Source organism: Armigeres subalbatus, chromosome 3, assembly GCF_024139115.2.
Source record: "Armigeres subalbatus isolate Guangzhou_Male chromosome 3, GZ_Asu_2, whole genome shotgun sequence".
Taxonomy (NCBI): Eukaryota; Metazoa; Arthropoda; class Insecta; order Diptera; family Culicidae; genus Armigeres; species Armigeres subalbatus.
The window spans coordinates 45,267,858-45,281,690 of NC_085141.1; the positions used below are offsets into that span (position 1 = coordinate 45,267,858).

Below are 13,833 nucleotides of genomic sequence, written 5' to 3' on the forward strand. Positions count from 1 at the left end.
AAAAGAGATGCGTTCCATGATGACTGTTCTGCAAATGTAATGTGGAAAAGCAACACCTCTCTGCTAAAAATATATCTGAACATCATTTCTGTACCATTGTACTTCTTTGGAAACATTGAAATTTAAAATAACTCTTCAGTGGAATTATCCTTCTATGGATAGTATCGGAAAAGCTTCGATGCTTTGAATTGGTTTATTTGCAATAATAATAATAATTTGCCATTTGAATAATCCTCCAAAATTTTAGCTAATTTGGATGTAATTTGAGTGAGCACGCGCGTTTGAAGTTTATATAAAATTTACTATGAAAACAGTAACTAGGAAAACTGTTCAACCTTCCCATTGAGCTGCTTAGGATAAAAGCTTAGAACTAAAGTAGATTAAATATTAATGAGTCCTGAGAAATTATTTAGCTTCAAAGTAATGCTATAAATTCGTCTAAAAATAATATGAATGTATTAGAAATTTCAATTATTCTAAAGCTATGACTACGCAAATTTGAGGAACTAATATGTGCTTCTGAAACTGCTCTGCCATTTCTATTTTAACTTGGCTGAAGAGTAGAAGCCAGCTTCAGTCACGATATATTTTTAAAGTTTCTCTGTGTGTATCAAAAGTGAAGTTACATAAGTACAACTGGTGCATGGATGAAAACTATTATATTCTTATTTCTATTTTCTTAAAATTATTTAAATAGTTCGAGTACGTTTAATTTCGCATTAAGTGAATCCAGATAATATATCCTTCTTACTAACACAATATCCTATCCTAAGACTATCGTGAAGATGCAAGGTATACTCGGTCTCTAGTACCAACGAGAGTTGAACTAATAATCCTTCCTTCCTTGATGACCGTAAGGACGTGGCCGCGCCGTAATTGACTTAGTAAAATGCATTGAATTTCCGAAATTTGCATTGGGAATGATAGCTAACCAAGCTCCATTCAATTGGTTCCTGTGCAATTTCGCAAGTTCTATCAATCACGGAGTAGCAACTACAATTGTGAGTTATCCTGCTCATCTCTGCTCATGCTCAGAAGAAGAATCGAAGGAAGCAAGCGCATATAGCAGCCAGAACGCGGTGGCGAAGTGGCAAGATGCCAGCCTCCAGGTTTTGAACACCGGAGGCGATCCGAACATAACTGTTAAAGGTCGGGTACAGGACGTTAAGGAGGTTACGGTATGTAATGCAGATGAGTTTAAGACCGTAAAAAGCCATCTGCTATAATGGCTGCACCAATGTGAAGAAGAATAGCCCTGTTGCTGGTCTTATGGGCCTTTGAAAGGAGTTTGAGACCCTATGGTATGGCAGTTAACTTGACGGGGTTCTAATGAGGCAGAAATGTGAGACCACAGTCGATGGAGACGCCAAGTACTTTACAATATTATGGTTGGGATGGGATGAAGGGTTCCCCCAACATGATGCACGGTTCTGATAGTTTATTGTGCTGTAATACGAGTGCGTCCAAGTAATGTGATATCGTCGGCGTAAATGAAGACGTAAACGTTGGGTGATAGAAAGCGAAAGACCCCGTTCATGGCGACCAAGAATATGTCCGGTGATCGCCATTAGAGGAAATTCCGATTAAATGCGAGTTGCTGCAAAACTAGTGGTGTCCAGATTCGATTACACCTTCGAGATGTAAGGGATACCAAATCAGTGTGTTATCTTCCTCGAAGGCATTCTGAAGGACATCTCTTAGGCTGGCAAAATAGGTCCCGATTCCGTACTCAGGACGGAAAGAGGAAGGTTTTCGATACTCGATGATACTATTCCACTTCCCGTTACTCCTGGTGAGGGTGAATGACTGCTCAGCGACAGAGAAAGGCTAGTTTATTAAGGAATTCGGTGGGACTTGGAAGTTCTCGAGGGAACTGGATCGGTGGTGATGAATCTCTAAAATTCGGCTGGGTACCGTAACAGTGAGCATGAGCATGATGATCGTGTATTGCGTAGTTGCAACTCCGTGGATGGAAGCAGGGGATTTGCTCTCCAAACTCAATTTGCGTAGTCCGAGAGCTCTAGTATTTGTAAATGGTCAATAACAGCGCTGGGCACGTCCTCGCGATCTATCGGGATGGGAAGGAATCACTCACCCACTGCACTCGCAACGAGTTCACGCGGAATTTTGTTCGATTCTGGGGGTTATGTTCTAAGGCAGAGGTTTGTTTTGGTTTACGGGCTGCCAATGCGATGGTAATTAAATGATTTTAATTGGATGCCGAAACGAGCTGTCAAGGGATATACCTAATCAGCGTGTTTATCGTCCTGAAGGACATCTCCTAGGTCCTGGTCACGTACCCAGGACGCTGTTGGAAGTCAAATCCTTCATTAGCCTCGAGTTTCTCCCGTCGACAACGGTTGACTAGCCTCTCGACAACCGTAGATCCGCAGGAGGTTAGCGCTACAAACTCTATCAGTCAATTCTAACAGTCACCTGCGAGAACTAGTCAAGTTGTAGGAATAAAATAGAAGATGGCGAAGTGAGCAGTGATCCGTATTGGAAAGTGATTGCTCCCGAAAAGGTCGAAAGACACTTCTCACTTGAGTATGGGGAAAATGTACCGACTGGCGGTGTTCACGTCGAAGTCGGTGGCCGAATGGCCGTTGTAAATGGTTGATGAACAATTATTGAGTAAGTCGACACCACGGAGATCGGGCTTTAGATCATCCCAGGCCGGGTTGTGCGCGTTCATGTCTCCCAAGAGGAGGAGAGGTGAGAGAGTCGTCAATAACGTTACTCACATTCTTCATCCGAATTAGCTGAAAATTTGACAGGAGGCTTATTTAGCATAAGAATTGAGATTCTGGGCTGACCGGTTGATTTTTTCATACTTTTTGAAAACATAAAGAGATCTAATCTATATACTGGAGTTTTTTGGTAACCCTATTTCAAACTAGTCGGATTGCACAGAGAGTAATTTTTTATAGTGCAATTCTTTTTCATTTCAAGTATCAAGAATCGGGTAGTGCAGTGTAACGTGTAAATAGTCGGTGTATCGATATAACATGGATAACACTTTCTTAACAGTTTTGTTCCAATAGTATTAACAACACAGATAAGTAATTCTGTTGGCGTCATAAAAATAGTAGCGAGCAAGACGACTAGCATGCAAGTTTGCGTGCTATAGGCACGGCCAAAGCTTTGCTTAGTGGTTGCTACCAGCTAGGCGCAATCGAAAGCTTCGCCAATAAACAAAGTTTTCCATCGTGTTGGGAGATCTCCTTGTTGTAGTGGTGAAGATACTATCTGCAACAAATCACCAAGCGTTTCCATCAACCTGCTATAGGAAGAAGCATTTCACTAATTGACTCATCACTTCAATTCTTTTCACCTGGACTTTCAACTCTTGGGTGAAGTAGAAAACTAGGTTAAAGGGTAGTCGTTACTTGTTTAGGCAAGAACGAGATCGGGAGTGGAAACTATCCTTTTTAATCAGAGAAGAAAACATTGACGGAAAATTAAAACTGCACACATTTGCTGTTGGCCATCATGGCCCCTTTGGGGAGGTCCATCAAGGCATGGAGGAAATCAAAATAATCGAACTTTGCCAGTATGGATGGACGGCTAGGAATGTATAGTCAACGCATTGTACTATCACTAAGAGCTGTCGAGGGATAAAGTCTGCCAGACAATCTATTAATCGTTAGCAAATCAGTAACTGAGGCAAACGAAAAAACTGATGAAAATAAGTCAGCTGATTGATGGAACGAAAGCTGTAGTTACGCTTCACCCGGTGCTGAACATCAGCAACTGCGTAGCAGCATCAGCAGCTATTAGGATGCCAGAAGCACAACTACTGGAGCGGTTGAGTCCGCAAGGGATTTGCAAGGTACGTCGTATTACTCGTTTTGACAATGGGAAAGTGTAAATACTGCAACTTTGGTAGTGACTATCAATTATTGATTATCAACGTAGATACTCAATGCAGTATGGAGGCTTTGTGTAAAAACTTCAAGGGTAAACACTCACCTGCAAGTAAGAGCTGTCCAGTCTATCTAAAAGAAGAATACATCATCAAAGTGGAAACCGGTGTAACATTCAATGAAGCCAGAAAAGAGTTCTTAAAACTGCAAGCTAATGCCTCGTACTCTGCTGTAAGCAGCGCGCAAGATAGGATCGAACAAATCTGGAAATATAGCAAGAAAGACAATTAGATTCGAAAGCTCAAAGAGGAAATAGTCAGGTTGGAGGAAGCACTCAAGAAGGACACGAAAAAGGATACCATTCAAGAAGTAGTGGGATTGCTAAGGAAGTAGCTAAATTGAGAGAAATTGGATGCGGAAATAGTTTACAATGAAGAAGCGTAACGGTGAGTTGGCCGGGGCTAGGTGAAGAGAAAGTAGCCACCCCACTCTTCACAAGATAGACTAGTCTGAGGGACGCGAGCGAGGACGTTACGTTCCCACTTGTGCTCTGTCAGTCGCCTGCCGACGGTCTGCCAACAATGCCGCAACTGAAGGATCACGGCTTGCAAATCAAAGTACAGTCCCATCCCGATTTTGGCAACACCCGTTTTTGTCTACCCCCGATTTTGGCAACACCCGTTTTTGGCAACATTTTCTTCCCGATTTTGGCAACAACTTCGAAAATATTTTTGTTATTACTTTTCAGAGCTTAAACCCTTTTTATTAATATCTAATAGGATAAACAAAACCAAAAGTGAATGTCATTAGGGTTTATATGCGTATTATGGGCTCTGTACGAATAGTGGGCACTTCCACTGAATTAATGAACCACCACTAGTATTACCGCTCATTGCAAACAATGTCTATTGAAACATTTCTGCTCTTTTTATTCACGTTTTCCATGTCCTATTCACACTATTCCATTCCCTATTCACACTACCCTAATCTAACCAGCCCACCGTAGAATGTCGTATTTTTTGGCATCTCACTGATTTTGTCGTCGATAAGCTGACTCACACCGTTGTACATAGTACAACATCTATTAAGCGAAGCCCGCCGATTTTCAAAATACGCTGTTTAGCCATCAAGTCGTTTTGCTCATTACGAGCCGAGAAACTGTCATTTTATCATTTTATCCGTCTTTCTGCTGAATTTCCATATATAAAATAAGCAACAATTTTATTTCAAAGAATCTTATTGTTTAAAATTTACACAAATTTATCTAGCGATTAATATCAGAACACTGTTGGCTTTTCCATTTTCCTGATGTGTCAATTGCACAACGAGCCTTTTGATTCCAGCATGCTTGCTAACAGTTCAACAGTAATAGTAAGAGTTTAGTAACATGTAATCGTAATGAGACCCTTGAAGGCAGGCATTGAAAAAAAATCAGATCATGAGAAAAATCGGGTTAATCTAAGCCAACTTGATGCTCTTCCGCGGGGCAAGTTATGAGCTTCTTAAGATCTTTAAAATTGGACGTTAGATGATTTACCGTTTATTTGGAGACGAGCCATCCCAGGACTGAAAGTCTCGCTAATAAAAAAAATTAAAAAATACCGTTTAATGGTCTTTAACACTCACCAATGGAAGCTTATTGAGTGAAGCGAATCACTTGGTAACACAACAATGAGCGACGTTCTGGTGCGCTAATAGCAGAATCCATTCAAGCATTCTAAAAATGAAGACCTCTATGAGTCTGGAATTCTAGTACACTGAATGGGAGGCGTTGATACTTTCTCTCGACTATCTTATCATTGCTTACATTACCTCACCACGGCTTGGCTTGTTAGTCGGTGTTGCTCATTGTTTATCACAGCAACGATCGCTCTTACTCGTTGTTTGGCATCCATCTGAGTGAGGCAGTTCACTCATTGGCTATGGATGTAGCATAGATTGAGCATAGCATAGAAAGAGGTTTGGTTTTAGTGAGTCGAGTGTAGTTAACCCCTACTCGCACTACGCTTGACCAATGTTGCTGAATGCAGTTTTCCGTTACCATTTTCTAAAACAACAGAACGTCTTATGCCTCGCATTCTTTTTCCCATAATGTCAGCAAAAATTGTGCACAGAACTTTACTTTCAATCACACCGACCACAAGAAAGTTTGCTTCTATAAAAATCCATTTTATAAGAATCCGAAATTTGTAGCACATTTAGTCATCTTGTATCCGTCGGATGGCTATTTGATTTATATAGTGAATTATGATAAAAACAAGCATTTCGGTGGACAAATTTATATGAGATGTCAGCTTGAAGTCAGCACTTCAATGGACTACTATATAAACGTTTTTTATCACTAAATTTTTTTGTAAGGACATGGCCGACGCTATTGTTAATTTCAAATATTATTTATTACTAGCTTTATGTACCCGGCCTTGCTCGGAATTTCCAGTTTGGTTTTCAGTTTTTTACAATCAGGAAAAGATAAAACCAATTGGTCAACAGAGTAATTTTGTTAACTTATTGATACTTCATCATTTGATTAAAAGAAGGTTTATGGAAACATTGACTGATCTTGAAAATGGGATCGTTGGTTAGAATAGGCTTATTCCGGGCAAACGTCAATTGCTAAAGAAGGAAAAACATCCACCGATGCTTCATCCCGGGCAAACGCCCATTTTTAAAGAAGGGATCACACTCACCATTGCCTTATTCCAGGCAAATGCCTACTTTTAAAGAAGCAATCACATCCACCATTCAGAAGGAAACACATTAATCATTGCTTTTCACTGGGCAAGCCATGATTCCGATGAAGGGTAACAATTATCATCGCTATATACCCAGCAAATGCATGCTTTCTATGAAAGATTTTTCTGATGCTGTTCATAATTATTCCAAATGCCCTTCATGTCGAATGACCTCAAGCCAAATAGTGTTATGTTAATGGCCTGCTTCATTCAGAGATATGTAATTTTCAGGGAAATGCCATATTCTGGAATATGTGTATCGGTAAGAATCATTTTTGGGAAATATCATTTTCGTTGAAGTCATTTTTGGGGAAATGTTATTACCGGGAAAATGTTATGTTCGAGGATTTGCTATTTTTGAGAAATTCGGGAAATTTGTTTTTGGAGCATTGTACAATGTGAAAGAACCTCGAATGAACTAAATAGGAGGGATTTTGAATTAAGTCGTTTTCCAAACAATATGCAACCCCAATAACCTCCCGTATTCCAAAAGTTTCTCCCAGCCTCTCTATAATAGTTTTGGGCAGAGAATACGTGTTTACAAATTAGGTTTGAATTGACCCATGCGGTAAAAAGGTATACTAAACTGTTCGTTTAATAAATATACCCTCTCTCTCATTCAGCTATGACTCTCCTATCCAGTCTGATACAGTCTTCCTTAAACAGAGAATATGGGTTCCAAATTTGGTGGACATCGGTAAATGGGTTCAAAAGTTATGCTGAATTGATCGATTACTAAACAATACCTCTCTCACATCATTCCCTTTTAAAATGACCTACCATCATGCACTAAAGTTGTTTCCTCAGGACATACAATATTTGATACAAATTTGGTAGAAATCAGCCAAGGGGTTCAAAAGGTACACTGAGTTGTTCAATAACTTAGCGATACCCTCTGCCCACACCCTCCCCTTTTTCCATAAAAAATCCCCAACCTCCCTATCGTCATCTCCTAAAGATAAAGAATGTGTGTTCCAAATTTGGTAGAAATCGGCCAAGGGGTTCAAAAGGTACACTGAGTTGATCAAAACTTAGCGATACCCTTATCTCACACCCTCCTCCTTTTTCCAAAAGGCATCCCTAACCCCCCTATCGTCATCTCCTAAAGATAAATAATGTGTGTTCCAAATTTGGTAGAAATCGGCTAAGGGGTTCAAAAGGTACACTGATTTGATCAATAGCTTAGCGATAACCCACCCCCACACCTCCCCTTTTTCCATAAAGCATCCCTAACCCCCTATCGTCATCTCCTAAAGATAAAGAATGTGTGTTCCAAATTTGGTAGAAATCGGCCAATGGGTTCAAAAGGTACACTGAGTTGATCAAAACTTAGCAATACCCCTCCCCACACCCTCCCCTTTTTCCAAATAGCATCCCTAACCCCCTATCGTCGTCTCCTTAAGATGAAGAATGTGTGTTCCAAGGGATCAAAAGGTACACTGAGTTGATCAAAACTTAGCGATACTCCTCCTCCACACCTCCCCTTTTTCCAAATAGCATCCCTAACCCCCCTATCGTCGTCTCCTTAAGATGAAGAATGTGTGTTCCAAATTTGGTAGAAATCGGCCAAGGGGTTCAAAAGGTACACTGAGTTGATCAAAAACTTAGCAATACCCCTCCCCCCACCTCCCCCTTTTTCCAAAAGGCATCCCTAACCCCCCTATCGTCGTCTCCTTAAGATGAAGAATGTGTGTTCCCAATTTGGTAGAAATCGGCCAAGGGGTTCAAAAGGTACACTGAGTTGATCAAAAACTTAGCGATACTCCTCCCTCCACACCCTCCCCCTTTTCCAAAGAGCATCCCTCTATCGTCATCTCCTAAAGATAAAGAATGTGTGTTCCAAATTTGGTAGAAATCGGCCAAGGGGTGCAAAAGGTACACTGAGTTGATCAAAAACTTAGCGATACTCCTCCCTCCACACCCTCCCCCTTTTTCCAAATAGCATCCCTAACCCCCCTATCGTCGTCTCCTTAAGATGAAGAATGTGTGTTCCAAATTTGGTAGAAATCGGCCAAGGGGTTCAAAAGGTACACTGAGTTGATCAAAAACTTAGCAATACACTTCCCCCCACCCCCCCTCTTTCCAAATAGCATCCCTAACCCCCTATCGTCGTCTCCTTAAGATGAAGAATGTGTGTTCCAAATTTGGTAGAAATCGGCCAAGGGGTTCAAAAGGTACACTGAGTTGATCAAAAACTTAGCGATACTCCTCTTTCCACACCCTCCCCCTTTTTCCAAATAGCATCCCTAACTCCCCTATCGTCGTCTCCTTAAGATGAAGAATGTGTGTTCCAAATTTGGTTGAAATCGGCCAAGGGGTTCAAAAGGTACACTGAGTTGATCAAAAACTTAGCGATACCCCTTCTCTCACACCCTCCCCCTTTTTCCAAATAGCATCCCTAACCCCCCTATCGTCGTCTCCTAAAGATAAAAAATGTGTGTTCCAAATTTGGTAGAAATCGGCTAAGGGGTTCAAAAGGTACACTGGTTTGAGCAATAACTTAGCGATAACCCTCCCCCTTTTTCCATAAAGCATCCCTAAACCCTATCGTCATCTCCTAAAGATAAAGAATGTGTTCCCAATTTGGTAGAAATCGGCCAAGGGGTTCGAAAGGTACACTGATTTGATCAACAACTTAGCGATAACCCTCCCCACACCCTCCTCTTTTCCCATAAAGCATCCCTAACCCCCTATCGTCATCTCCTAAAGATAAAGAATGTGTGTTCCCAATTTGGTAGAAATCGGCCAAGGGGTTCAAAAGGTACACTGAGGTGATCAATAACTTAGCAATACCCCCCCCCCACACCATCCCCCTTTTCCAAAGAGCATCCCCTATCGTCATCTCCTAAAGATAAAGAATGTGTCCCAAATTTGGTAGAAATCGGCCAAGGGGTTCAAAAGGTACACTGAGTTGATCAAAAACTTAGCGATACCCTCCCCACACCCTCCCCTTTTTCCAAATAGCATCCCTAACCCCTTATCGTCGTGTCCTTAAGATGAAGAATGTGTCCCAAATTTGGTAGAAATCGGCCAAGGGGTTCAAAAGGTACACTGAGTTGATCAAAACTTAGCAATATCCCTCCCCACACCTCCCCAGTTTCCAAATAGCATCCCTAACCCCCCTATCGTCGTCTCCTTAAGATGAAGAATGTGTGTTCCAAATTTGGTTGAAATCGGTCAATGGGTTCAGAAGTTATGCTGGAACATACATACAAACATACATACAAACATACAAACATTGAGTTTTATATATATGGATTAAATTTGTATTATGAAATTGGCTAATTAGTTACATTATCGTTTGATTACCATTCTTGAGTTTGTTTCAATTTTGTTTGAGCTACAATCTTCGAGTTATGAATAAAATCGCAAAAATGACAATTATGAACACGTGCATCACTTAAACACACTCCGCATACTTGGTAGTACATATTCTAAATATTTAGCTTCAATCATGCAAACAAAAAAAAAAATAAAATTTTGTATGAAATTTTTTTCCCGTTTTTGGCAACATCCCCATTTTGGCAACATTAAAATCCGGTCGTGTTGCCAAAATCGGGAAGGGGCTGTATAGAAGAAAATGGACACCAATTACAAGATCTGGATCTAATAATCAAAAATTGGGGTCTCCAGTAGCCTTGCCTGCAAAGGCGTAGGATTGCCAATCCGGAGATGGTGAGTTCGATTCTCGGTCCGGTCTAGGATGTTTTCGGGTTGGAAACTTTCTGGGCATAGTGTACCCATTGTACTTGCCACACAACATGCATAATCATGCAATAGCGAGCATAGACAAGCTTTCAATTAATAACTAAGGAAATGCTAATAGAATTCTTGAAAATCAGTCCAAGTTCCAGTTGGAATGTAGAGCCATAGAAGAAAAAGAAGAATGAAAAAAAATCAGAAGGATTATGTACAAGACACAACCGCCCAACGTAAACTACGTAAGGCAGTTTTGTTCATTAAGGATTGTAGTGCCATCATGCATGAATATTTTTGGAAAATTTATTTGATTACTTATGTCACTGGTTTCGAACAAAACTAGCGTATCTTAAGATATGAAAATTGTTGGATACGACAATTGTTTTAAAAATTAACTATGAAAACCCAAATTTATTCCTCAGTGGTAACAATGCCTTTCTTGGATCCGAATTGCCTACATTGGGGTTTTGAAGCATTTGATGAAATATTTCAATAGAAGAAGCTCTAGGGAAGCATCCTCTTTTCCGTTTTTGGTGCATCACTAGAAATCATAAAATGTCAATCATGTACCAAAACCAAATTAATTTGGGTGTGATGCGCGCGAGTTGCGGACGTTAAACGTTGCGGACAGGAAAAGTGTGTGTGTGTTTACAATCTAACTCCCACTATCTGGCAGTGTCACCAGTGTTGGTCAGTCAAATTCCATCAGAATCATGGCCCAGAGGTTTGCTCATGATTCGAATCGCAATTTGCATCATTGCATGAAATTTACGTGTTCTTCATTGTTGAATGCATTGAATTAACTGTTTTTCGTCTAAAACAGTAGCTAATAATTGCATATATAAACAAAACATACGCCTTGATTGCGTTTTGACGCTTTTTACGATATAATTTTTCGGGGAGTAAGCGAAGCGATGCGATTCTGGCCGAGAAACTCAAGCGCTCCCCCTACAGAATCGCAGGCGAGTTAGCTTCAGATTTGAGTATGATTCTACCAACACTGAATGTCACCATGGATAAAATATTCGTGCAACCATTTTATTAATATCATTGCAAGACTTTTGAATCAGGGAGCAAGAAGGTGATATCTCTATTGTAACTCATATAGCCCGTTTCAAGAACGTATGCGTTCCGAAGCTTTTGTCGTGTACAATAAGTACCGCATGTTTGCACCCACGTATTATAAAAATATCTTGTGCATTCACACCTCCTGAATCAAAGTTAAATCTTTCTGATTCAGTCGCGCATTTAATCGGACAAAATATTATTGGGCCGATATAAATATTTTTTAAAAATATGTCTCCCCTCCCCTTCGGATTGTTTTGCTCAAAAATACCAATTTGAGGGGCAACAAAAAAAATTCCGGTAAATTTTGAGAACTTTCAAAAGGTTCTTTAACAAATCCGAGAAGTTTTTTTAATTTTTTTTTTCATTTTAATATTTATTTATTACTAGCAGACCCGACGAACTTTGTTTCGCCTAAAATTGATTTATTCTCTGATTAGTTCTCGAGTTATGCAGAAATTTCTGGTTCATTTGTATGGGAGCCCCCCTTTCCAGAAGGGGGAGGCGTTTCAAACCACCACAGAAACATATCTTCCCTTCCAAAACCTCCTCACGCCAGATTTGTTTCCATTTTATAGGAGCCAGGTTTCAAAGAGAAGAGGGGTCTCGAACCATCTTAAGAACCTTCCCCGGCCCCAAAAACCTCTGCATTCAAATTTTCACGCCGCTCGATTCAGTAGAAGAAGAAGAAGATTACCCCCTCCCCCTTGACTTTGCGGAGACCAGTAGACCTTGACCTTGCGTAGACCATAATTTTTAATAAATATGTGTAACGGCCTTATTAGTTTTCAGTTTGCAAAAAGAAAAGCTCAACATTTTTCCAAAGTCGTTTTTTAATATAAACATGTTTGTGCAATTACATTGCGATGATTGCATTACTAGCAAGGGCATTGGCATTGATAACAATTGATCGTCTCATGCCTGCACAAACATGCCCCTATCTGCATCACTTTTTATACACCATGCACTACATTACGCATTTTTGTTTCGACCGCGGTCACTGCTCCGCTCCGGCTCCATTGTTCTACCTTTTGTGCGAAACACCGCACAAAAAGCAGAGTCCAAAAGCCAACCGCACTGAACGGCGACGGCCGAAACGAGACTCTTGCGGACAAGAAAAGAGGGTGCTGCCAAAATGATCCGATACCCTATTTTAACGTTCATGATCCAAAGTTTCAATATAATTGACAAATTGGTAGAGAATTTCCGAGTCGATTGATATATAAATCTCAAAAATCCATCGGAAGATAGAGGCGCTATTAAAGTTCAAAATCTTACATGATTTCGTGACGGTCTAGAATTTGGAAATTTTCATTTGTCACCCTGTATCCGAGTCTTCCCCTTAGACGTAGTTTACGTCAAAAATGGAGGCCATTATTGATACGCCTCCAGGAAACCATGTGTTCAAACCGAAATAAACCAAAAATAAATGGATACACAATTTATAACGACTGTGTTGTCAACGGGCGTCTGGAGGTGTTTTGATTATACTGGACTAGAAAGCGAAGAGATAGAAATTGAAACAATACTGGAGGCCATAATAGTTAAAGTTGGCCCTCCGTTAAGTATGGCAATCAACAATGTCTTCTTACCGCTATAACCCCCTAGGCTATGCTCATCGGAAAAGGGGATCAACAGGGTCGGAATTGGGTGAAACGGTACAACATCCACGGCAACTCAGTTCAACCGGTAGACTCACCTCCAATGGGAACTCACTATGTTAGAGCATATCCATAAGCAAACCTATGTTTGATAGCACTCACAAATAGAACCTAATGGGTACCAATGCTCAAAAGCCGCAACACAAATTATGTTCTGAACCAACAACACGGTGAGGAAGGCCTGGAGACTCTCGTTTGAGACCGATAGCAACGAATGAAAAATCAAGAATAAATAGTGAAATTTTTAACATCTGTAAACGATTTTATGCTCTATTTTAACATGCGCAACATTGTGTTGAGAACACTTAATTTTAACAATAAGGGTATTGGTTTTGTTTGCCATTTGGCTTAAACTAACATGTGACGTCACAGATTTTCTTCTACTTGCGGTTTTTTTATGCAGACGACGGGTTGGCGTCCTGCTGGTTTCCAAAGTTGGTCTCGCGAATTGATCGACTCGATTTTCCTCGGCGGAAATGGATTAGGGTGTTCCTTCCAGAAGACGGAGTAATAGAAAACGTCCGCTAGGTGCCGGAAATGGGCACGAAGCCCTAGTGGAGTATTATCGTCGGGTGGGGCTTAAAGATTTCCCTCGGACCGCTGGAATGCTTGCGCCGAAAGTGTAATGACGTCCACGTCTCCAAATTCTCCCGAAACTGCTTCGAGGCCCGCGAACGCGTAATGCTCACGTTTCTTGCCACCGGGTATTCTCCAAAATGGCGGCCTGCCCGCTATGGGTTTGAACGGTTTGCGTCGTCTCTGTCTGTCCCGTGTCTTTGTCGGAGCGTTTTTCGTGACGTTGTGTGTGTC

At 40.8% G+C, this 13,833-nt stretch overlaps 2 protein-coding genes across 2 annotated transcripts in view; one reads left to right on the top strand and one right to left on the bottom strand.

The window, feature by feature from the left end:
• LOC134221610 (uncharacterized) overlaps positions 1-13,833 on the bottom strand; it is a 637,051-nt gene that overhangs the window by 336,595 nt on the left and 286,623 nt on the right. The gene's annotated exons all lie outside the window — the stretch shown is intronic.
• The window catches only part of LOC134227688 (basement membrane-specific heparan sulfate proteoglycan core protein-like), a 90,837-nt gene continuing 80,686 nt past the window's right edge, over positions 3,683-13,833 (top strand). The window contains exons 1-2 of the mRNA XM_062709345.1: positions 3,683-3,832; positions 12,971-13,081. Coding sequence (XP_062565329.1) covers positions 3,683-3,832; positions 12,971-13,081 — 261 coding nt within the window. The remainder of the gene's footprint in view (positions 3,833-12,970; positions 13,082-13,833) is intronic.